Source organism: Pseudonaja textilis, chromosome 9, assembly GCF_049901715.1.
Source record: "Pseudonaja textilis isolate UNSWEBS1 chromosome 9, rPseTex1.2, whole genome shotgun sequence".
Lineage (NCBI taxonomy): Eukaryota > Metazoa > Chordata > Lepidosauria > Squamata > Elapidae > Pseudonaja > Pseudonaja textilis.
The window spans coordinates 1274694-1300776 of NC_141998.1; the positions used below are offsets into that span (position 1 = coordinate 1274694).

Sequence of the window (26083 nt, forward strand, 5' to 3'; positions counted from 1 at the left end):
ACTTGAGATAGGCCCTAGTATTTTGGCAGTGCCCCAAACTCTTTTCCAAATGAGGAGCTGTGAACATGCACGAATTTCCAAATTTCTGGGAAAAGAGGCTTTCAGAGCGAAGGTCAAAAAATTAAGGGCACGTTCACATATTGTGTTTAGCTGTAATGAAGTCCATTTAGTTTTGGCATTTGGTGTATTTACAACCCCAACTATATCAGTACATGACAGTTAAATAGTAAATGTGACTGGTTGCAACTTCTTTAATAAATAGTGCTTAGTATGATGAACAGCCCTAGTGCCTAAAACGTGTATTTCTTATAACTGCATTGGTAAAGATTTCTGGATTCAAAAACAGCTTTTTTCCCCACCCTGTAGAAATTCAGGGTATGGTAGAAGGTCAAATAATGTGACCACAGTTTTTAGTAAATCAGGAAGATGACTTTGCCCTTTGCCTTCAGAAAAAGCTAGAAACTTTGTGGGAGCTAGTTGGGTAAGTACAGAACATTTTGTTTATAAAGAGACCTCTTGTTCTGCCTTAGAAGCCATCCTCTATAAACAGGAGGCGTCAGACAGGAGCTGCTATTACAGTCTAGCCAGCCAAATTAAGAAGCGACATTTTTGTGACATAACATGCCCAAATCACATCTATGCTGTGAAATTATCCTCCAGATCATCCAAGTGAATCTTTGCCTCTTGGTGCCCACTGGGAGTTGCCCACTGGGATAAAAACCAGCTGTAGTAGCGGCACAAGGTATGGATGCTGTAAATCCCGCCGCCTTGGACCGTTTTTGCTTACCATGAGTCAGACTGTAGCGGTGGATTGAGAAGAATGCAGCCAAACAGACAAACTCAATTGGTGGAAGGAAAAATTGGGCTGGGGGTGGGTGGGTGTCAGGCACTTAGAGTTGGCTAAACCTAATCTCACAACTTCACCCTTGATCTTTCTTCCTAACTCATGGAATGATGGAGTCTCCCCTGGCTAAACAGATAGATTTCTCACTCAAACTCAATTGTTGGAGGCTTTCTATGGAAGCTTGGGTAAGCAGAGGGTGGTCATCATTTTGGATTTGCTCCTCCCTTGTCCCATCCGCCACCCCTCCCCCTTGCAAAATATAGTTCCCTGTTGTTCATTAGAATTTGGTCAACTAACCTTTCAGTCAAAACTCAGGAGTGAAGGGGTTAAAAAGATCAAACAAGACCCGGGAAGAGATGTTGTACAGTTCACAAAAACATAAGGGCAATTCACAATCTTATATAAGGCAATTCATAAAACATTATACAGGGCACAGTGTGGTTTGCTAGCTGTTAGTTTGGGTATATTATTTGTGACTGTAATGTGGGAACAAAAAACTATCTGTATTTACAGTTACTACTTTTAAGAAAACAGAGAAGAGATGGGTTGTTGTTGTTGTTGTTGTTTTGCTCTACCTGAGAATAAGCAGGACAATAAATGTGTTCCTAACACTATTATAAAAAGTACATTTTATCAGTACGTGATACGGCTTTAATTGCCACCATCTTGCAAAGGCATCATTTCAATTCCGTAGGGTTTTTTTCAGTGGCTGTGGGGAGATAGTTAAACTGACCAGCAGAATGGATTTTTCTATTTATAAAATGTGCTATGCATATACGATCCGGGGCAGAAGGGATCCAGTAGAAGAAGAGGCTAGGTTTCAATGTATATTAAAGCCGTTTATTTTGCCATAACGAGAGGTGTTTCTTTTTACCTTCCAAGCTGTAATGGCTACAAATGGAACGTCGGAGCTGCTGCACACAGAACATATCTGGTACCCCAGAATACGAGAGGTAAACGTGCATAATCCATTCAGCGCTGGGCCGTCGGTTGGGCACTCTCTCTTTCTCTCTCTCTCTCTGATTCCCTTCAAGTGCGGAGTTGAACCTTGTCTGTCCTTTTCTTTGTGATCGCAAAGTTCCCAACTGCATGAGATTCAGTCCATGGTTGCTAAGGATGTGCTGTCATGCTAAGGAGTGATGGTTACTCTCTGTTTCATGGCACGCAAGGGCTTCTCATCCCTAATAATAGCAAAATGACAGTTAAGAGGCTGCTGGCTCCTTTATGTAGCTGTGCAGTCAAAGGCTTATCGTAGGGAGAGTAATCTACGCGGCCTTACTGTGTTTTTGCTCCAGAAAGCCACGCAGAGTTAGAAGCACTGCCTTGCCTTCTACAGATTATTCGTTGGCCTTGCTGCTCTACTTCTCTTTCCCTCCTGAACTCCCAATATTTTAGGCGTTCTTGGTCCTAAAGAATCTAGAACAATTAATAATAATAATAATAATAATATATAGATCCAGTGCACACCTGTGACGTGGAACTCACCCCCCCCCGCCCCCCAATCCCACTGTTTTGGGCTACCAATTGTTCCTCAATTTAAAACATCCCCTCTCTCTTCCCCATCTTCAAACCGTAGCTCCATCCCGTCAAGAGGCCTGCAGCCAAGGGGGGCTGGCAGTCTCCTGAGACCACTGCGCTGCTCTATGCCAGCTTCTAAAGAGCCCGGGGGACCAAATGCATCATGCACTCTGCCCCCCCCTAGGACCTAAGAGCATCACCTTCGTGGCATCGCCAGCCCTTGCCGGTTCGATGTGAGCACTTGAAAGGTTAGCTTGGAACCCAGGTCTTCCTGTATGACCGTGTGATGTGGCTACTGACACAACTGCCAGACTGGTCTAATGACCCCGTGGTGCGTAACCACCTCAGCTTTGTGCTTAAGCAGCAAGAAGCAGATGAGGTCCGCAATTCTTCGGTTGAATCGTCTTCTGATGACACCAGAGCACGCACCGCTGAACCTCAGGTGTTCGTATAGTCTGGGAAGCTTGCTGCTTAAGCACTCCATCGCATAACACATGCCATTGCCCACTTCTGCCTAGTCACTTGCCTTTTTTTTTGACTTGCAGTTCATAACCCATTCCAAAAATCTCTGCAGAAATAGAAAAAAAAAAAACCCAGGCAAATGGAAAGAAGGGGAGGACTCTAATGAAGGCTTCTCTCTTTTTCTCTGTGTTCAGATCCAAGGTGCTATTATCATGTCTTCTTTGATAGAAGTGGTGATTGGGTTCCTGGGCCTGCCCGGAGCACTCTTGCGATACATTGGACCTCTGACGATTACACCCACGGTAGCTCTCATTGGGCTCTCTGGGTTCCAGGCTGCAGGCGAGAGAGCAGGCAAACACTGGGGAATAGCCATGCTGTAAGTATTCCTCCCCCAGCCCGGCCGTCAATATTGTACAGTTCTCACTGTCAATCTTCCCTGAGTCTTTCCTCTGCCTGGGTAAGCGGCCAGGGCTCAGGATCCTGAATAACAGCTCCGGTTGGAGCATGAAGTTTAGAAGAGCCGGTTTAATGTCAGGGTTCCAAGTAACATACCCTTAGCAAACAAAAACTCCGAGGCAGGCAATTTCCTCGAAGAATAGGTTTATTGGATATGTCATATTGGCACAGGCCGGTGAAAACCGACTCTGAATATTCCCACGGTTTTCCCCTAATTAAAAGTGAACGTTTATCACTTTCTCAAAACAATCAGTCACGCGGTCCAATCGGGATACTGTCCAGTTGCTAAGTGACTCCCAGACTCCTCCTTCCGAGCACCTGCAGGAACGTCCTTGGTTCCCACAAGAAAGCATTTTGTTTTGACTACAACATCCCAACCCCTCTCTATTCCCCCCTCCCTAGCCCCCTTCTCCTGTGTGTCAGTGCTGAAGTCTCAAGATGGCCTCAGCCAGGCCAGCTTCAAGGTTGACTTGCTACCTTGAGCAGGAGAATGTCATTTTCAATCAACGTGTCATTATCAATTTTTACCCCGCTTAGCCCAGTCTCCAAAAATGGTGTATTCTATAAATAGGTCATCCGTGATTTGACGCCAATACTCTACTTTTAAATTGCTTTGGGGGGAAAAATTACACAACAGTATCACAGGAGAGAATGATGCAAACTGAAAGACAGCAAAAAAAAAACAAAAAAAAAAACCCAACGGCCTCCAGAGGTCCCACCAAAATGCAGCATTTCATGTCAAGAGCGGAGAGCCTGAATCTTGGCTGCTAAAGTTATCTTAGGATAACTGTTACGTAAGGGTCGCCTCTGATAATATTTGTGTTCACCTCTTTCTGGCACACAAATGGCATTCCAAATGTCAGTTGGTGCGCAGTAGGGCTGGTGCTGCTTCAACAATACACACTTTGTGTAGCTCCTCCTGATAATTGGATGGATGTTTGTTGCTCATGCGTGAGGATGTGTAATAACAAAACCTAACCTGGGGATTGTGGGGCTTCGATCCCTTTTGCATCAAACACTTAGATGTAGAACAAGAGAGTTGTAAGGGACCTTTCGGGCATTCTTTAGTCCAGGGGTCTCCAACCGTGGCAACTTTATGCTTTGCTGGCTGAGGAACTCTGGGAGTTGAAGTCCACAAGTCTTAACGTTCCCGCGGTTGGAGGCCCCTGCTTCAGTCCAGCCTCCTACTCAAGCTTGGAGACGCCCTGCCCTGCCAGGCAAGTGGTTGTCCTTTCTCTTCTGGAAATCTCCAGCGGTGGAGCCTCAACCACTGCTGGAGGCAAGCCTTCTTTGCCTGAGGCCAAGGAGTTTGAGACGGCGCAAATGTCACTCTTTTTACTTGAACGATTCCTCCGGCTAAAGGCACATTAAGAAGACCTTTCCAGAAAGAAATCACAAAAGCCAGATGGATTTGAGAAAGTTGACGGTGCAAAAGCACTTGGATGAATCAAAATTAGCAATCGATTAACCGTTATAATTAAAATGCATCACAGTAAATGACGGGGAAGCGTAGACGAAATACTTTTTGTCGGTATTGACTGCAGAGGTCATGTGGACCGCCAATATATTTAATTTACTTGATTTATTGAACCTTTTCAGGAGTCGAAGCAATTAACAAAAGCAGATTAAAACACATTACAAACACAGCCGATGAAATCAAGGCCCGAGCCCTCCTATCTTTTGCCCCAAACCTTTAATTAATCTGGAAAAAAAAATAGGTCCTTTGCAGTCCTATTGGGGTAGAGAGGAATTTATTTCACTGATTTTTTTAATCTATTAAATCTCTGGAAATGCTGATGGAGTAAATTGGTTCTTTTTCATCTTTTCAGGACTATTTTCTTAGTGCTGTTGTTTTCTCAGTATGCCCGAAATGTCAAATTCCCATTACCCATTTACAAGTCCAAGAAAGGATGGACAGCCTATCGCTTGCAGCTTTTTAAAATGTTTCCTGTAAGTAATCTTTATGTTGATTATTATCAGTACAGAAGCTGTTTTGTTTGTGTGTGTGTGTGTGTGTGTGTGTGTTGTTTTCAAATGTAGAAGAGGCTGTAATTTCCTGTTTAGTCCTCTCTAAAAGACTGACACGGTAAGCCTCATAGTAACTGTGAAAAAATAAATATTGGTAAACTAGCAAACCAGCAAATACCCTGCTTCCAATGCCGGAATATTTCTAAGCGGTTTACAATAAAAATAGCAATAATGTAGAATAAAAATACTTTTAAACAACAAATGTAAGTGCATAACAAATTACCAATTGAAATGTATTCATTAAAAAGGTGAGTGGGATAGGAAAGACACATGCACGCACATCACCATACAACCTTTGGACATTTAGCGCAGGAAGGCTGGGATGCAGAGGTGAGTTTTCAGCAAGGTGTAAAATAAGTTATAGCCGGCGTCTCCCAAATTTCAAATGAAAAGCACCCCCAGAGTGCGAGGCTACTTCAAAGAAGGCACTCAGGATTCTTGGTATCTTTAACAGAGCAGTGATCTCTCAGGTCTGAAATAGCGTCGTTACAGACCTGAACAATCCTGGAGGCCGCTGGAGAAATCCCGCCATATTCTGAGACATCTGCTTGCCTTCCAGCTAGCCCGTACTCTCAAGACCTAACAATCCCAATTAGTTTCTGTTCTCTTGAACTCTCTGCAGCTACAATATACCTCTGCTGATTAGATGCTGAAAACTAATGGGATATCCGTAATCTGGAAACACCACGAGTTTTTCCTTGGCAAGAGCGACTGGGTTAAATTCAGTGGCTCTTGGATGTGTGGTCCCACGATTACCTTTTCCTTTGAAATCTTTGATGAGGGTTCAGAGCATCTGTTGATTAAGCTCTAGCATTCTTTTTTTTTTTAAAAATCACTTCTCATTTGCAGTCAGTGATCAACTGACTTTTTTTTCCCTGATCTGGGCGCCCCGTGTGTAATATGAGTAGTAGTACTTACTTGGAAATGTTCCCAGTTTGGGAAATGGTATGGGGAGACCCCATTTAAAGTGGAATATTCAACAAAGCGACAAAAGTTTTTCTTTCCATCTGAAAATAATTGTGCTGTGTTAAACACAAAAATCTTTGTGCCCCCAAAGCACGTCCTCATTTTTATTTCATTTATTTATTTGCATCCCACCTTTATTACTTTTACAAATAACTTCAAGGCAGCGAACGTATTCAGCTCACCTTCCTCTTCCTATTTCCCCCCCCACAACAACAACCCTGGTGAGGTGTGCTGGGCTGAGAGGGAGGCTCTGGTCCCAGGTCACCCAGCTGGCTTTCATGCGCCAGGTGGGACTAGAACTCCCACCCCCTGCTTTCTAGCCCGATGTCTTTGCCAGTAGCCCAAACTGGCTGGTTCTCTCTGCTTGCTTTATTTAATGTGCCTTCCTGTCCCCCTTACAGATCATTCTAGCTATCCTGGTTTCTTGGCTGCTATGCTTCATCTTCACTGTGACAGATGTCTTTCCGCCTGACAACACTAAGTATGGATTCTATGCTCGCACTGACGCCAGGCAAGGGGTTCTCCTGGTAGCTCCCTGGTTCAAGATCCCCTATCCCTGTAAGTGAACCGGGCGACCGTTCAGGAGGGGGGGGGGATCTCCCTGAATATTCTGCATTCTCTACAGTCACTCTAGTCCCCCCCCTTTTTTTTTTGCCTTGTGTGAGTCTGAAGATGCCAATTTGGACGGACTGGCTCTGGTCCGGTAGTCAATTGAATTTTGCTTTTTCAAGGATTAATGTAATTCAGGGGTCCCCAAACTTGGCAACTTTCAGACTTGTGGGCTTCAACTCCCCCAGCTGGCTGGAGAATTCTGGGAGTCTTAAAGTGGCCAAGTTTGGAGACGGCTGGTGTAATTGTACGCTCTTGAGACTTTCCATACAAACTTCTCTGACATACCCAGTTCCATTCATGAGGGAAGGAGAACATACTTAAATATTTTTGAATATATATTTGTTTCATTTTCATCCACACTTTTCTCTGGCTGGATAGTCACTCAGAACTCCCTGTCTGAGTGAAGATTTGAATCAAGGTCTCAACACAAGTTCAGCATTTTAACCCTTATTTGTATTACTGTATTACCGATTTCTGCCCATATAAGATAAACATGCCCACATTTGTTCATAGAAAGGCTTTCTAACCTGAAGGCACCAATTTATTGTGGAGATTAACGACCTAGGATAAATCATTGCTGTAGCAAAATACACTTTGGATTCCCAGTATTCTGAATAATTGTCCCTACCTTGCCTCTAAATTACAGGAATCACCTATCCTGTCATGTAGAGAAGTATTTTACATCTTGAAAGTGCTTTGCTTTTTAAAAAAGGAGGAAGTCTGTATGTAATGATGATGAATTTCAAGACTAATCGGTTGTGTTTTAATTGTCTGCAATCCTGATGATTCACCAGCTTGCCGCCTTCAGAAGCAACACCCTCGGCTGTGCAGCTATCAGGCAGCTGAGCAGGAAGTGATAGCGCGCTTGTAGCAGAATTTCTCATTGGACCATGCCAGTGGAATGCTGAAAAGCCAACTTCGGATTGGCTTTCTGATTTCTCCAGGTTAATTCGTAATTGGTCTGACTTGAAGAAGTTTGAAAGGAGCTGCATTTGATTGTTCTGTCTCCTTACTGTGGTTTTTTTTCCCCCTTCCATGAAACTGGTGAATTAAGGTCTGTGATATAAAGATGGAAAACAAGCTTTGTAAACCTTCAGGCTCACTTCCTAACCCAACAAGAAAAATTCAAGAAATGATTTGATCACCTACAGTTTGCGGAAACCCCACTTTCACCATCAGTTTATCACATACTTTGTAGTTGTGGACTGGTATATATTGGGACTATAAAACAGAGTATTGATGCTCAGCTAGAACATGAAAGATGTTGACTGAGACGTCTTGAAATATCAGCAATAGCTGAACTCAAGTGGCTATTGTATCACAGGCACGATTTTAAATTTAAAGACCAACAAACGCTAGCAATCATGACAGACCCCCAGACACAAGTACATAGAGAAGCTATTGAGATTTATAGAAGTCCCAAGAAATTGACAGGAGAATCCGCGGGTTAACAAAGCTTGATTTTCAGCTTTTCATCACACCAAAATAAATTAACGAACCCCATGCAGAATCTAAAACAAAGTGGAAGACAGCGATTCTTTTGGAAATTCTTCAAATCAGACCAATTACAAATCCTCCAGGATAAAGAACCAATTGTAGGCCAGCTTTTCAGTATTTCATTGGCGTGATCTAATGAAAGATTATTTCTGCTCCAGACACAAGAGCGCTATTGCTCAGTTGCCTGGGAGCTACAGAGCAGATCGATTTCCCTCTGAAAATACCAGCCACGGATGCCGAAAAGGAGCATCCGGATGCCAGATAATTAGACCACAGTCGGTTAGCCTGGATGGAAGCTCATCATTGGGTCGACCCTACATCGATATAAAATGGAATGTCTTTGCATTTACAGTTCAGTGGGGATTACCAACCATTTCAGCTGCTGGTGTGATTGGGATGCTCAGTGCTGTGGTGGCTAGTATTATTGAATCCATTGGTGATTATTACGCCTGTGCAAGATTATCCTGTGCTCCTCCACCACCCATCCATGCAATAAACAGGTGAGCCCCCAGGGGGTGGGTGTCTGGAATCAACTTATCCTTTTATTTTTTATTTTTTATTTTTTATTCTGTTCTGGAGTCGAAGCAGAATAAAATGTTGATTTCCTTTGAAGGTTCCAATATTATTCCAGTGCCAAGATCGAACTCATTTTCTGATTAAAAATAAATTGACATGGAGTGAATGCATGGACCATTGAAATTGGCAGCCAGTGACATTTTCATGTCAATGCAGAAAATGAGCAGGCTGTGGGACTCTGCTGTTTGGCTGAACTGTTCTGGCTGTGGAGTTATGGGTCAGTCATAACAAAACCCAGCTCTTGACTACTGTGGACTTCAGCAGAGACAAAACTGGGTAGCATGTCTTGTCTCTTCCATTCTCCTCCGCCTGGCCTGTGTGCCATCTTGCCCACCAATGTTCTGGTACTTTCCTTGCCCTCAGCTGCAAGCATGCTTGAGTTGTAGCACAGTACCGCCTGCCAGCCGATCCACCTGTGTCCCTTCCCAGCCTTTCTTCATTTTCACGAATTTTTGCTGAAGAAATGTTTACAGACTAAAAACACTTAAAGGAAAGATAAAGTGAAAGAAAAGTGGCGAGTAAAAAGGAAAGGAGAGAAATGGGCAAAAAGAAAAGGAATAAAAAAGAATGTATATTTTAAAAAAACCTAGAACATAGAAGACCACAGAATCAGAGGGCTGGAAAGGGGCTTGGAGAATCCACCCACCAGATGGATTCACCGTTTGCTGACCAACCGCACCGAGCGTATAGTCCTCAGTGGAATTACCTCCACGTGGAGAGAAGACGCATGCATTGGGGCATCTCAAAGCTCCTTCTTGGGCCCCGTACTGGTCACCATCTTCATAAACGGTCTAGATGAGGGCCTGGTGGTTCCAGTTGTATTTTGGTCTAAAATTCTTTATCTTATCATATGTCCTTGAACCCCAAATTTTCTGGGTTCTTATTTTTTACCTGTCTACCAGGTATGACACAATGACCCTTGATGTTTTCCACCATTCCTGTATAAGCTACTGCTCTCTGCCATCACCACTGGTGGGCCTGGCCTTTTGCTCAACATCTCCAACTTAAACTATTGAATCCAGGCGTAGAATATCTCTAAGAGCTCTTTTTACAAGAAACACAAACACTTAAAATGCCAAAGTCAGCAAGGCGCTGGTTTCAATTAAAAAAAACCACGCTCAGTGCTGTTACTCGCATTAGGAATGCACAGGTGTTATTACTGTTTGAGCAGTCGGTCTCATTTTACTTTCATAACTGCATCCAATTCTTTACAGAAATATTGTAAATTCTTTTCACTTGGGTTTGATTTGTTCTGAAGTGAGATAAATGTCCTTTTGACCCTATTATTTTATGTTCTATGTTACTTCTTTATCTCAATATTTTTATTTCATTTTGTGGCGCAGGGGCATTTTCATAGAAGGCCTTTCCTGTGTATTAGATGGAGTTTTTGGCACCGGAAATGGATCCACTTCTTCTAGTCCTAACATTGGAGTTCTGGGGATTACAAAGGTATTTGACGTGAACTAAGCAAGCACATTGCACTGGCTTTTCAGTATTCCTGAGAATGTAAACTATCATGCTCAGGCCCAAGTTACTTAATTGTGGTTCCCTGAACAGATTACAGTTGGCTGAAGTCATGCAACCCCCTGTGCACAATGTGTGTTTCTCGCCTAAGGGTTCTTCAGTTTGAGAAGTGCTTTCCCAGGCGGTTGAATGAATACAATTTTTGTTTTCAGCATATCCTTGGAATGTGGCTTGCCTTTTTTAAGATCCTTCGTTGTTGATTAGATTCCTTTGGAATGTTAAGCTACAGAAAATTCGGTTAAAAAACAAACGAACAAAAGGCTCCATCAATTCTGGGCATCAGTTGTAAACGAGGAAGGTTGATAAACTGCTTGATCCCAAGGGTATATGAAACGGAATGGTTATTAAGAAGGAAAGTAGTCAATTAGCACCTTGCTAAATGGAATTTGACTATGTAAATGTTTCAGAACCCTTGTTCAGGCAAAGGAAATCAAAATAAAGAGCCAGTGATACCCCCATGGGGCCATGGAGCCAAACCAGATCTTGCGTGGCAGATTTGTGTCTTGAAACCTGGCTGGGCCTCCATTCCATGCAGGTTTTATGGACCTGTTATATAATTCAGAGCGCAACAGATCCCCCACGTGGAGACGTCAAATCTACCTGGCTACTTCGTTTTACCTCGCAGTCCTGCAACTTTTCATAAAAAGTAAGGCTGCACTTAAGCCATTGAGAAGTAGGTTGAGTCCCCAGGTAAGACAGGGGTTTGTGCTTTAAGGTGTAGTTCGTGCAGTCCTAAGTCCATTTTACTCACGATTTGGTCTACTAGGGTGTAGGTTGGCCTAGAACTGCTCCTCCCCCCTCCCCTAGGTGGGGTTTTACTTTTGGAAGTCCAGATTCAAGCGTTGTCATCCACTGGATGCACTTCTTTGAGTCTTAAAGGAGAAAAATGTTTGAGGGGGAAAAAAGCTTGGCTTGGACTGATTTCTGTTCCCATGGCCTAATTATATTTATATTAAGTGAGAGGATGGATATTCAAGGAAGTGTTTGTATTTGTTATTGTGTTACTACGTCAATGGGCAGGCATGTGGCATCATATAGCTAGGTCAAAAATATTAATTGTTGATAGCTCCAAATAAACAGAGCACATTGTGGTTTAACCGCTGTATTTGTGTAACAAAACTGCATTCCATTCTTCTTGTACTTCTTAAGGCTAAATCCAACCACTAAAAGAGAAAGCAAAGAGAAAATAATTGGGCTGCTTTTCAACTGGCGTCTAATCAATCAAACTCAGAAGGGAGTGGAGTTGATTAAGCCATTGTTGCATCAATTCTCTGACACATGCCAGTTTTTAGTTGCCTTCTGGCAAGCTGAAGACATGATAAAGCTTGTATATTTTGTGGTTCTTGTATGAAGCAGATTGTAGCCCTAAAGAAAAATTTGTTAGTAGCATCTGGTTTGCCACATTAATACATTTATAACAGTAAATAATGCTAAGATTTGATTAAGTGTACGGCAATATTACCTTTGCTGCACAAATCTGTTTTGCAACTGCATAAGGTGTTTAATTTGTAAACATATTTATATACTTTTTCTTGTATTATAAAGCAAAAAACAAAACATTTCACATGAACATAGATATATAGTGGAAAATATATTTTTGGTACTTCCTGTTCTGAAATAAGGACCCCAAAAGTTTAAAAGGAGCCTTACTTTTGTATAAACTAATTGGAGTGTTCAGTATCTTTAAGAAAATGTTTTCCCTGAGGGTTTAGGTTTTCCAGTAGTTTTCTAATATTGTACAATTGTTATTTGAGCATCTGTTAGTAACATTAAGTAGCATTTAAAATAAGTTTTGATAGTAACCAGTACATGGCTATGTTTTATATACAGTGTTACATGGCACATCATTCCAGAATGATGTCATGTTTCCATAAGGCCAGAAGCTCTTATCTGCTTCCAAGGCACTTCATCTCCAACTGTGGTCCCCATGGCCACCACAGTGTGCCTTATTTTGCTTTTATTTTTAATCATTTCCTATGAAAGATTTCCAAGCTCTGTAATGGAGTGCAAATCTGATGCCAGTTGCTGTTGGAATATTGTTTTTTTATTCCTCCCCCCATGAATGTTTCATAGGTTGGAAGCCGACGAGTTATTCAGTACGGAGCTGCTTTCATGCTGCTACTTGGAACAGTTGGCAAATTCAGTGCGCTGTTTGCATCGCTTCCTGATCCAGTGCTCGGAGCTTTGTTTTGTACTCTCTTTGGTAAGTGATTATCACTCGGTGGGTTTGTGTGAATTGTGCTTTTAATATCCCCTTTTTGAAGGAATTCTGGACCATCCTTTTTCTCATTAACTTCTCTTAGGAGGGGGTCTTGGCAATGGTTAGATGTGCAGACTTCAGCTCATAATTCCCTAGCCAGAAGGCAGTTGAAGTGTAAAGTTGCCACGGTTGAGAAATTCTGGTTTAGAACAGGCGTCTCCAACCTTGGCAACTTGAAGACTTGTGGACTTCCAACTCCCAGAGGAGGAACTCTGGGAGTTGAAGTCCACAAGTCTTCAAGTTGTCAAGTGTGGGGACCCCTGGTTTAGAATCAGCCTAGGCTAGCAGAGAGCTCAGTGACTGTAAGAGAACATGTGAATCATGGAGTGTTGAAGCTGCCTTTTCTTTAAACAAAGTTCTGAATCCTATGAGATAATCCCCAGAGCGGCTTTATATTCTAGTATATAACGATTAACGTATACTCCAAGTACTTTAGATTTTTCTTTAAATATAATGCTGTATCAAGATTTCGGGCTTTTGGTCCATGTATCATCTTGCGGTTGTATAAAGTAGGCCGTGTTATGATTCCCATTTTCCAGGTAGACAATTTTTCAAGTCTATGCTTTAAAATAACTTGCAGACTGTCGTACGAATATGAATAGTTTGAAAATCCTGTCCCTTTCTTATTTAGGGATGATCACTGCCGTTGGACTTTCAAACCTGCAATTCATTGATCTGAATTCTTCCCGGAACCTTTTTGTTCTTGGATTTTCTATCTTCTTTGGGCTGGTGCTCCCAAGTTATCTTCGACAAAACCCACTTTTTACAGGTAGACGAGTATCTATATATCTATATCTGTATACACTTTTAGCTACGCATGTACACTCAAATATCTTTCAATTAAAATAAGAATTCGACTTACAATCAGTTATTTTAACAATCCTTCAAAGTTAGAAGACACTGAAGGCAGGGAGTTAGGGACCAATCCTCCCACTTACGACCATCACAGTGTTCCCACGATCGTGTAATTGTTACGTGGGTATTTGGCAACCAGCATGCCTTTACAGGGCTTGCAGTGTCCCAGGTCACGTGTTCACCACTTCCAACCTTCCCAGCTGGATTCTGAGAAGCAAAAGTCAATGGGGGAAGTTGGATTTGCTTTAACAACTTTGTGATTTGCTTAATGACCATGGCACACACACAAAAAAAGATGGTCCAATTGGACAGCTGGTGTCCCTGTAGTAATATTCTGAAACGTGTACTCACCCTAGAGTGGTGTTTCTCACTCTAGATGGCTTGAAGATGCTGACTGTGGAATTCCGAGAATTGAAATCCAGGCACCTTCCAGGTTGAATAACACTCCTCTCTAGACTGCAGCCGCCCACCTGGGAACTGGGGTGATCAGTTGATTAACTTTTTAAATGCAGATTATGACTGGCTCGGTCTACTTAAAGCAGCTTCCCAAACTGAGTGTTCTCTGCAACTAAGGATTTTTGGAGCTCCAGGGATCTGGAAGGCTCCCCAGTTGGCTTAGCTTGAGTCCAGTTTATCAGCCCCAATTCCCTCCCTGTGCAGCGCATTTAATATAAAAAAAAATAGTTTTGAATCTGGGCTGTCTTCCAAATTGAAATATTTTCTGTTTTTCATCCTGTTTGACCTGCAGGGAAAACTGGTTTAGTCTAGCCTTTCTGAAGTCGTCATCCTCCAAATGCTTGAGGCATCTGATACGGCTCATTGGTTTTGGCTATAAGAAATTGCCTTCTTCTTTTTTTTTTCCCCCAAATTCCTCATGGAGGCATCTTTCTAATTAATTAGAAAATGAATTAGCCATCTGCTTAAAAGTCACAGCTAGTCCAATTAATAATTACCTGACCGATCTGGTTGTCCATGTTCTTTCAAGAAGCTGAACATAGGAGACCAGAGCCTATAGGCAGCTTTCCATCCCTCCCTCCCTCCCTCTCTCAAAACAACAACAAACAAACAGACACAGATTGGGAAAGGGGGAGAGGAACAGTCACACGCCGAGAAAGAGCGAAAACCAGGACATGAGGAGAAGCAATGAGAATAAGAGAAGGACAGGCCAAAGTCAGGGCAGCATTTTCAATAGGCCAGCCTTCAGTTGACCGGGGAAATAGCTCCATTGTCTTGGAAAAAGGGCAAAACATAATTTCATACGCCCTGCAGAAGAATGCCAGGGCGGGCTGGATGCCATAGGCTTCCTAGAACTGCATGGGCCCTCCCACATTTCTACGTGGCATTCGCAGGAGCCAGACTTTCCGAGAAATGGTGGGATGCCGGGGGCAGGAGGGCTTCTTCCAATCCTCCAGGATTCTCTTCAGCAAAAGGGGAATTCTGCCCCACCTCTCGGTCAGGTTGACCGATTCTTTTGGTTGTCTGGTTAATGGACTTCTGAGGGTCAAGAGATGGGCTGAAGTCCATCCTCCTCCCAGCGTCTCTGGGGCAACCAAGCTTCCACCTCTCTTGTACTGAGCCGTTGGAGAAAACTCCCCGCTTGTAACCTTCCCCAAAGATCTCAAAGGGAGGCTCCAATCTTTTATCCTCTGGGATCCCACCCTTCCCCAGTATAAACAAATGGGAGATTCCATGGTTTCTCCTGGCGGGTGAGAAATTAAGGGGGCAGGCGCTTCACAGTTGACGGCTGGTGGGGACAATGGCTGGTACTGGGCAAACTGGGGATTCAGTGGACATTTCAGTAGGAAGAAATTCATCAGGAACTCGACCGCCCTCGGCAGCTTTGGCTGGGCAGGAGGGGACTGGATGCCCCCCGTGTTGCTGTGAAACGGCTCGTTCCCCGTCCCAGGTTGCCTTTCCCTGTAGGTTTGCTCCTCCTGGGATTCTGACAGAAGCCATTTCCCATCTTCCACCCTTCCAGGGATCGACAGCATCGATCAAGTCCTAAATGTCTTGCTGACCACCGCTATGTTTGTTGGGGGCTGCGTCGCGTTTATTTTAGACAACACCATTCCAGGTAGGTCGTCCCGTTTGCCCTCTCCTCTCTGCCCCCGCTTCCTCCCCTTGCCCCCAGCGCTCCTTAGCAGGGGCCTCCGCCCTCCAGGATATTCTGGCATTTTCTCGGAAGAAACGAAGGCATGTCGTACGGCGGGGGCAGTTCCTGTTTTTTGAGGCGGCCCTTGTGTAAGCGAAGCGGTGGAGCCGCCTGTCTACGCTTGCCCGTTGCTTGGGTGGTCCAGTACCAGGCCTGGCCCGGAGGTTGGCCCCCCGTTATAGGGCATAATGTATGAAATTAAGATAAAGCCATAATAAAATATCCCTTACATGGAGCCGTAGAATTGCAACGGGATAGATGTTGCCCTTCGATATATTTAAGGAAGCGAACCGTCTTAGCTGCCTCCGGTGTGGCTGTGGTGGGATCATCCCAGGGGCCTTGACGCGTCCTGGGGGTCTCTGCTGCGTCCTCCCAGGAATGGGAGCGGGGCCTTTGCAGTCAGAGCCGCGAGGAAGTTGTTGCAATCGTTGGCTGGCCGGATTTTTTACCTGGGCCGCTGGGCATCCCCTTCCTTCTGCTTTCGGTTCCTAACTGCCGTGAGGTGGGCCGCCCTTGGAATTGCCCCTGGGATTAGAATTTAATTAATTAGAAATAATATTTAGAAATCAAACCCCACAGAGCTTTTCGGCTTCCATCCAAAGGGGGCGAAAGCGGCATCATTCAAGGCGTCGTTCATCCAGAGGTCAGGAGCAGCAAGGGTCTCTGCCACCCTGTTGCTGGGTGTGTGTGTGTGTGTGTGTGTGTGTGTGTGTGTCTTGTCTTCTGGGAAAGGGGCAACCAGAGAGAAGGGCGGCTTCTCGGTTCTGTTCCTGCTTTGGGCCTGGGCGGAGAGTCCTCTTGCAGACGTCCCCCGGCTGGCACAGGATTGTGGGGAGCAGGACCAGCAGCTCATTCCCGCCCCCGTCCCACTTTCAGCCACCCCCGGAGGAAGCAGCAGGGGTGGGTCTCCAAGAGGTCTACCACCGGTTCGGTGGGCGTGGCTTGGTTGGGCACCCTTTGCGCATGCGCGGAGGCTTTCCTCCTCGCCTCCGGCAACCCCTGTAGCTTCAGCGGCTGACTCGCGACAGTCGGCCATGCCGCGCGAAGCAGCCGCGCTTCAAAAGCAGGGAAGGAAGGTCCTCCCGGGAGCCCAGGCAGGCGGGTGGGCGGGCCCAAGAGCAGCAGAGCGGTGTAGAGAACCGGCTCGGTCTCGGCTGCTCATTGGCGCTACCGGTACGCCGGAACCGGTAGGATAGCACCCCTGGGGGGAAGGCCCTCCCACCCACCCCATGGGCCTGTGTCTGTCTTGTTCCCATCTTGTTGTTCTTTCTACATCTAGGAAGCCCCGAGGAAAGAGGCATCCAGAAGTGGAAGAAGGGATCCGGCAAGGGCGGGAAATCCCTGGAAGGCCTGGAAAGCTACGACTTGCCCTTCGGCATGGAGTTCGTCCGGAAGCACAGATGCTTCCGCTTCCTGCCCGTCAGCCCCACCTTCCTGGGCTACAGCTGGAAGGGCTTCCGGAAAGGCGGCGGCGGCGGCGGCACTCCCGAGGACGATTCGGAGGCCGCCGTATAGCCCCGGCTGGACCTCGGCCTCCCGGCGATCGTAACAGACCCTTGTGCAGTCCCCTCGCTATTTTACTGTGTCGTATTGTATTGTAATTTTTTGTTTTTTTTTTTTGTTTTATTTTGTATATTTGCATTTTTAAATTCTGGAACTTAGAGCCGAGGCGCAGGTGATTAAAAAGAGAGAGGAAAAAAACAAAAAAAAAGGCTTCCCCTATCGTAGGCGGTGATCGCAATCTATAATGTCTCTCTGCAGTGACACGGTAATTTTGTGTGGGCATTCAGGAAGAGGAGGAGGAGGAGAAGAAGGAAAACCAGAATCCTTTGGGGATGAGATGCTTTTCTATTTGGCAAAACTGCTTTTCCTTTAGAAACAACCCCGCATAAGATGGTTAAATTAGCCTGCATGTAGCAGCGCTCAGGCAGGCCGCATTTATCCTGTTTGCAGGTTCTACATTCCATTTATTTTTAAGCCTGCACCACCTTAACCCAAACCCTGCACAAGCCTTGGTCTTATTTATACAAACTGTTGCTGCAGCAGCAGAGCCTCTTAGGGTAAACCGGGGCCTGCAGGGGGCAGGATTTGCTCCCGTGACCAGCTGGAAGGTTGCAGGCGATGGTCCCGGAACATTGCAAGCCTGGGAAGGAAGGTGTGGGGGTGGCAGTGGGAAGAGGGGAACTTCACCCCCGTTTTTGGGGGACTTTCCCCCTTCCCAGCTGTATTAACAGCCCCAAAATTAGCGATTCAGAATGCGTGAAATCTGGCTGGCTGGTCTCGGACCGGGGCCGCCTCTTCAAAACGTTGGATTGTTCAATGCTCCCCAGTTCTGGCTGCAGTGGATCATGGACCCCTTGCCCTGAATGCAGGAAGAGAGGAAGGCAGGATCCCTCCCGCTCCCGGCCATCCCTGCGGTGGAGGAGGAGCAGGGGGGTGGGGGGTGGGGGGACCTTGGAAGGGGGCTGCCATCGGGATGCTCTCCTTTGCCCTGACAGCAGGAAGGCTGCGCAGCGCGTCCAGTTTGATTCTCTTTAAGAGGGTTTTGGGGTGCAGAGAGGCGGCTCCGCGGTGGGGGGGGGCACGGTCCCAACTCTCGGGTGCTCTGGGGCAGGGGTCTCCAACCTCAGCCGCCTGGGGAATTCTGGGAGTTGAAGTCCTCCGGCCTTGAAGGGGGCCAAGGTTGGAGACCCCTGCTCTGGGACCCCTGCTCTTTGGCCTTGCTCCTGAAATGCCTCACAGCTTTACTAAAGAGACTCATTGCCCTGTGGTGCAACTTTGGTTTCCTACAGTAATAATCGTCCTATTTATTAAGCGCATGAGTCGTAAAACGGCCCCTTTGTCCTCTTGGTTCTCATGTTGCCAACCCCCAAAGCAAGAGGAAGGTGGCCTTGCCCTCCCCCCCCTTCCCCCACCCCCCCAAATGGAACCCAGGGTCCCTTGGCAAGGGGAGGAGAGAAGCTAGGCCTGGCATGGCCGTCTGCCCAACAGTTTAACGGGTATCGGGGTGCCTCCGTGGGCCCCATCCAGCCTCTTCGTGTTGTGTTGGGTTTTTCCCCTCCCCTCCCCTGAACTGACTCCTTGGCTCTGATATCGCGCAGCTGTTGAAACCCTTGTAAGAGTTTATCCCTATTTAACATCCAGCTTAGTTTGTAGATACAGGTGAGTTAGCTTTCCTTGCTCTCTCCTCTCCTCCCCAAAGGTAGCCCCCAAATTGTTCCTTTTAAAAGAAAAAGCTGCGGGGAGATTTGTCAGGGAGGCACGACGGGATTTTTAAGGCCAGTACGCTCTGACCAGCTGCTCACAAATCTTGTTGTGGTTGTTGGTAGCGAATTCTGCAGGTGGTTGTTGGTTGGTTGGCTGCTCAAGGATGGCTAGTAGAGAGGAGGCCCAAGCGGCCGCCCGAAGGACCCCGGGAGCTTGAAGGGGGCAGATCAGATCAGAAACGGGTCCGTGGAGGGGAGCCACTTCCTGCTGTGAAATTCTGTAGCGGAATTTCTTTTCTCTGCGACTCCCTTCCACCGTCGTTGGAGTCAAGCCTGCAAGAAGGTCTCTCTTGATTAGTTTTAGTTTACTTTTTTAAAAAAATCAGAATTTGTGCTCAGTTCTTTAAAAATGAGTCCTCCTTTGGCTTGGAGGACTGTATGGCACTCAGACCTTCCGCATTCAGCTGGACCTCTTTCCGAGAAAAGCTTCCTTAGGATCGCACTACCAGGCTGCCACCGTGGGCGTATTTACGTCCGGAGTTAACCCCACTGAGTCTAGCCACGAGTTCTGGCTTAGTTTAGAAAGACCAGGCTACGTGGTTAGTGTCCCGCTTACATTTAGGTGAACCAAAGAAAGAAAGAACATCTGCCCTGGGTTTGGTGGTGGTCGTAATCCTGTGAAATGCCAAAGCCCGGGCAGTTTAGGTTCACTACAGAAACAAAAAAAGTTGTACGGCCAGAATATTGGAAGAATGTAATATATTCTGATTTGGGACCTAGTCTCCTTTTTTATTTTATTTTTTTGCTAAAGCAAACCCCAAATAACCCCAACTGTCAAACAGTGCTGTCTCTCCCCCTCGCATGCTTCTTTCTGCAAGCTTATCCAAAAGTAAAAGCGCATAGTAAATAAAGCGCGCAGCTACCACTGGTGAGACGTGTACTTTGAGCCCTGCAGAATGACAGCTGTGGCCCAAGGCAAAGCTCAGTTTATCTGATTCCAGTCAGATGTAATGATGATCTGAGTGCCGATTTTGTTCATCCCGGTGAAGCAAGGAAGGAAGGAGCGGATTCCCTCAGGTGTATTCCTCCTGTGGAAAACACACAGCGTTGCTTTTCTGAAACTTCCTCACGCGGGATGCGGTGCGGGTGCCTCCAAAGGGCACCTTGATCTTAGCTAATGCAGTTGTTGCAGTAGCTGCGTCAGCAGGGCTGCGAGTTGAGGGAAGTGCTTGGGACGTGCAGCATTTAGTCTGATTTGGTAGGTGGTGCAATCGTGGCTGTTGGCTGATGGCTGATTTTACTTTAAGAAGGCATTCTAGTTATCCTCCTACCAGAGTAGCCAGGAAATTCTCCTGTCCCTCCGCGGCCGTGGAGCTTCCCGCGTAAGATTTGGAAGGGCTCCGTGGCAGCAATTTTGAAGGCCCCGAGATCCAAATTCCCAGGAGGTTCAGCGTTTGTGCAGCTCTAAGAACAAACCGAATGTCAGACCTCAGAGATTCGGTTCGATTTTTGTTTTTAAACGCAAGCTCTTTTGGGGAGAGTTGGTAGCTGAATTGCAGTGTATGTGGCTGGAAGTGGTTCCTCTCCACGGAAGGAGGAGGAGGAGGAGGAGGAGGCGGCAGGAACAGGAATCTTAGCCAAGAGGAGAAGGACTTGGCTTCCTGTATCTTTTCGTTCTTTGGTTGCTAAAGGTGTTGCATGGATCTGAGCGGCTTTTCAAATGCTGTGTCCCAGCCAAAGCGTCAAGAACAGGAATGCCTGAATCCGTTTACTTCGGAGACAGCCTGAAATCAATGGATATTCCTTGGAATGAGGGTGTGGGGTGTGGGGGCAAAATGGTTCTATGTATTTTAGTTGGGAAAAAAAGGTAAAAGCAAGACACTTTGAATTGTGTCTGTGCGTAGCTACCTGGCTTTCAGACACCCAAGCGGGAGAATGTTGTGTACAGAGAAATATGTAAGGGAAGGGGAAATTTATTTCATTTAAATTAAAAGAAATATTAAGGAACACTGCTATGTCACGTGGAAGATGTAAAGACAAATATTCAGAACAAAATAATTTGAAAAACTTTGTTTTTTAAGTAAAATATCATGACTGGGTTTTTTTTTTTTTTTGTTAAATTAAGTATTTTGAAAAAAAAAGATGTTTGAATGTGTTTTATAAAACGATGCCTCTTAAATTTATATTTAATTGTTAATTTTATCCATGGATAACAAAAATGTATTAATCGGAATAATCTGTATCAGGGAACAAAAAAGGTTTTTAAATTTACAGTTGGTTTTACACCATTTAATACTGACTTTCAGTGTGACAACTTTGTACATGAGCATTGCAGTATTTTGTTTCCGTAAACTTTAAAAAGGAAAAAACAAAACAAATAAAACCAATATCCAACAAGTGACATTTCCACCTAGGATAATAGCTATCCGACTTCCTGGGTGGGAGTGATATATATATGATTGTCATGACAGTGTCATGTGATGAATTTATTTCATTGACAAATTGCTAGCAATTGTGTATACTTTATTTACCCCTGTTTATACAGTGTCCTTCAAAGAAGAGGCAGGGTTTCTGGGTCATTCCCTCCTGTGAAGACTTGCAACCAACACCTTGGAGCACAGAGCTGGTCCAGGCACAAAAGCAAGAGGTGTGACCATCTCAGGTAGCGATTTTTGAACCTGACTACCATTCAGGGTAGAGAATCCTGGCCAAGCAGGAACAGTCAGAGTCATCCTCATCAGCAAGGCCTCATTTGGAGAGGAGGACCGTTTGCCACGATCGGGCTCGGCTCCCACCGAGACAACGTGGCCTGTGTAGGAGCACAACCCCCCAATGGATTGGACCCCATCTTAGTTAACGTGGGCCAGCACACAGTGTCTTTGGGGGACTTTCCACCTCAAGTATCCAGGTGTCTTGTGCCAACTCTGTTGATTAATCATAATATTATTATTTTTTTTTAAAAAAAAGGCAGATGCAAAGATTAAGCCGTTAGAGCAAAACACATCAACCTCTTGCTGGTGGCACAGGGATCCCTTTGAGCTTCTCTCATCTCTGCGATGCTGGTATAAATGTCAGGCTGTTTCCATGTTACAGCTTAAATGTCGGGCAACCCCAGGTTCTCAAGGCCTTGGCTTTTTCTCCTGTGACTGAGCTCCCCTTTGCTTCCCGGCCCAATCCTCACCCCGTGGGGTTCCATTCCTAGCGGGGAAGCAACGGGGACCCGTTCCGAGCACAAACGGGTCATTTAGATGAGAGCGGCGTCTCACAACCCCAGCGATGCCGGGATTGGTGGACTTCGATGTCCTGCATGGGAAGCCTGGGCGTTGGAAGGCGTTCAGATTCCCCGAGAAACGCAGGCTTAGATCACTGGTAGAAACGGACCCTCTTCCCTGCTCAAAAGAACCCCCAAGATTCCGTGTGAATGGGCTCTCTTGCAGGCCTGGACGGGGGTGGCTGGACCGTTTGCATCTGCAGGCAGATTTGGTTCACCCTGAACCTATTTCCAAATGGCTGTTTCGGGATCTCACGAGCCGTCGGTTTCTCCCAGAGACAAACTCCTGCCTCTCCCAGGACTTCTGGGTCTCCAAGAACTCCCCCCGCTCCGACCCTCATGCCGACTCTCAGGAGGCTCCGCCAAGCCCAGAAAACCCCTGGAGTCACGATATTGGGTCGCGTTTGTCCCAAAGTCTCCAGAGCCCTTCCAAAAATCACAGGAATGAAATCAAAATCAGAAGAGTCCCCCTCCGTATTAGCTTTCCTTTCCCTTCAGTAAAATCGCTTCTTGGGCCTCAAATCCATTTTGGAAGGGAAAAGCCCTCCAGAGGCTTGGTAACCTCCAAGGCCCCTCCGAGGTCTGGTAAAGTGAACCCCAAAGTGCCTGTGGGGAGCCCCAACTTTTAGCTGTAAAGCGGATAACCATTGCTTGCCACTCGGCGTGCGCCTGCCTTCTGATGTGCGCGCGAGATAAGCCAGCGCCAAAGGAGCTTCTTGTTTTGCTTGTGTGTGTGTGCGTTTTTTTTCCCCCCAGTGGCCTTCTTGAACAATCATAACAATCAGTCCTTAAAGCCACCGGTCTTAGGAGTAATTCTCTGTAAAAACAACAACAACGGGGGCTTTGTTTTTCCTTTGGATGGTGCCTATTGCTCATCTAGAGCAGGGGGTCCCCCAACCGTGGCCACTTTAAGCAGAGTCTGGCTGGGGGATTCTGGGAGTTGAAGTCCTCCAGGCTTAAAGGGGCCAAGGTTGGAGACCCCCTGCATAGAGAACCTCCTTGGGAAGTTCAGACAGAGGTTAGCAACCCATTGCGGGCGGGGATTTGCCTTTTGCAGTCCGGTCCCTTCCTTCTTTGCTCCGCAAGGAGGCCACCACGTTCTAGCCAGTATTTTGCTTCTGCCGCTGCCATGCCGGCCTTGCTTTGAAGTATTGTCACCTCCAGTAATAGCCAAAGCACTCCTGTTGGGTTATTATGGTTTCCTTGTGGCTGTGATTAGTCATCCACACCTTATTTGGTAGCCGAAAATCCAATGACCTTGTGTATCGTCCAGCCTCTGTTCAAGTAGTAAACCCATCTGGCTGCTGATTTAAAGTCGAGTGCATTCCCACCCATTCCACCCCCCCCACCCCCTGTTCATAACAGCTTTTGCTGTAACAAACTCTTAACTGTTTTTTAGACAGTGGGAACCTCCTCTCTCTCTCTCTCTCTCTCTCTCTCTTTTTCATGAGTTTTCTGTGAATGACCTTAGCTACACAATCTCAAGTTAAATACCAAGTTGGGTGTTTTTTTTCTTTTGAGATGTGTGGTCCTTTTATTGAGATTTTTATGGGTTTTGTTCTGTTTTCTTTTTTTCCTAACAATTGCTTTATTAAACATTAAAATATTTAAAAGAAATATGTAATATTTGGACCAGATGTTGTGAATAATAGTAGATAAAAGCTATTTTATTCTGTATTTTTAAAAGCTGTTCGGTATAAATAAAAGTTGACATAGATGCAACTTTGTAACTGGATTGTGGTGATAATTTTGCAAGTACACAAAACTCGACGCTGGATCCGACCAGTTGCCTTATTGTCCCAAAACTGCTGAGAAAAAAAAAAATGCCAACAAGCCTTAACATTTTAGACCCACCCACTATGAACAACTCAGAGGGCTGCAAAAGAGACGTTGGGTACGCTTGAACTCCTGATCGATAAAAAAAATGCAAAAATTCCTCCTCCGAAAGAGTTTTGAAAAGCAAATTGTTTTTTCTTGAGCAAAAGAGAGGCAGCTGGTACTACATATAAATATAAATACTTTATACCAATATAGAAATATGTTTAGCAGTACCACAGTGCTAAAGAATAACTGTATTGTGTATGGAATAAAACCATAGTTGGGTGGATTGACAAAATGCATGAAGACAAAACCAGCCAATAACGCGATGAAGTGTGTGAATCCAATTTCTGTCTCTGCTGCATCCAGTGTGGCAAATGTGTGTGTGTGTGTGTGTTTTTAAGTAGGTCATCCTTGGGTTAATTACATGGTTAAAACAATGCCATTTACTTGGCGGTCATAGGCAGGGATGGTTTGCCACAATCTATGCTGGGGGTCTCCAAATTTGGCCACTTTAAGAAAAGTGCACAAGGCACTTTTTATCACATGTGGTGGTCCTGTCCTGAAGCCCAAACATACAAGACAAAAATTAGACACTGGTTACAAGAAATAGTAAAAGAACAAATAGAATTTGAACCTGAGCTACTCATGTTAGGATTATTTAAAAAGAAATATAGGAAAAAGATTAAATATATTGTATTACACCTATTAACTGTGGCTAGATTAACATATGCACAATGTTGGAAGCCCAATAATATTCCTGCTGAGGAATTGGTAATTCAAAAAATCTTGGACTGGGCCGACATGGATAGATTGACTCTAACATTAAAAGACAAAGAAGAATCGGAATATCATGAAATTTGGGATATGTGGTATAATGGGCTGGAAAATAGGAAACAAAGACGGTTAAGTTAAGACCATTATAGATAAATGTAAATAAATATATAGTACCATATATTAATGTAAATATTTACAAGAGATGGATATGTATAATAATGATGCTACAGTGCTGTTAATGTCATGATGGATTGTGTTTTTTAAAGTGTAAAAGAACAATAAAATTTATTCAAAAAAAAAAAAGACTTGTGGACTTCGACTCCCAGAATTCCTCAAGACACCCTGCTGGCTAAGAAATCCTGCGAGTTGAAGTCCACAAGTCTTAAAAGTGGCCCAGTCTGGAGACCCCTGGCCTAGACCTGGGTATTTTTCAACTATATTTCCTCCGAATGAAGGTCATCTCTTTCCAGGTACCTTCTGACTGCAGTACCTTGGACAGCTACTGTACATCTAGAGGCCACCGCATTTCCAGTTGCCTTCCCAACGTGGCACAGGCTCTCCATGGGTTGGGCCACCTTAAACCCTCAAAAGAGCCATTTGGACCCGTTTCCCACAGAAAAGAAAACACCACTTTAACAACCAGTGGGACTTGGTGGGCGTGGCCAACTGGAGGCCACTCACTCCCACCCAGTCACATGACACACACCCCAGCCACGCCTACCCAGCCAGTCATTAGGGTAGAAATCTCTCCCCGTCTCTCTCTCTGTCTCTATTTCTCTCTCCGTCTCTCTTTCCATCTCTCTCTCCCCCCGTCCCTCTCTCTGTCTCTGTTTCTCTCTGTGTCTTTGTTCCTCTCTCTCTGTCTCTCTGTCTGTCTGTCTCTCTCTGTTTCTCTCTCTCTCTCTATCTATCTGTTTCTCTGTCTCTCTCTTTCTCACATACACGGGGTTTTTAATTGCATGGTCCTGGCTGCCAATCTTGACTTTTTAATTTTGTTTCTTGACACTCTCTGCCCAGTTGAAGCACCCAAAAGGGCGTTCTTTAGCTGTGCACAGACAAGCAAACTCTTCAATCATCCATCATTTGGGACAGAATCCCTTACAGGTAGTCCTCGACTTGCAACAGCCCATTTAGTGACCATTTGAAGTCACGGCACTGAAAATAGTGACTCGTGACTCATACTTAACGACAGCTGCCGTGTCCCGGAGTGACATCATCGTAACCTTTTGCCACCTTCTGACAAGCAAAGTCATTGGGGAAG

General features: G+C 45.3%; 1 protein-coding gene across 2 annotated transcripts in view; it reads left to right on the forward strand.

The window, feature by feature from the left end:
- Window positions 1-18986, forward strand: part of SLC23A2 (solute carrier family 23 member 2) — a 56824-nt gene extending 37838 nt beyond the window's left edge. For both annotated transcript variants that reach the window (XM_026715130.2, XM_087938804.1), the window contains exons 7-16: window positions 1727-1797; window positions 3019-3200; window positions 5110-5230; window positions 6676-6832; window positions 8736-8883; window positions 10303-10408; window positions 12557-12686; window positions 13375-13512; window positions 15577-15672; window positions 17030-18986. In XM_026715130.2, coding sequence (XP_026570915.1) covers window positions 1727-1797; window positions 3019-3200; window positions 5110-5230; window positions 6676-6832; window positions 8736-8883; window positions 10303-10408; window positions 12557-12686; window positions 13375-13512; window positions 15577-15672; window positions 17030-17265 — 1385 coding nt within the window. In that variant the 3' untranslated portion in view covers window positions 17266-18986. The remainder of the gene's footprint in view (window positions 1-1726; window positions 1798-3018; window positions 3201-5109; window positions 5231-6675; window positions 6833-8735; window positions 8884-10302; window positions 10409-12556; window positions 12687-13374; window positions 13513-15576; window positions 15673-17029) is intronic.
- The last annotated feature ends 7097 nt before the right edge of the window (window positions 18987-26083 follow it).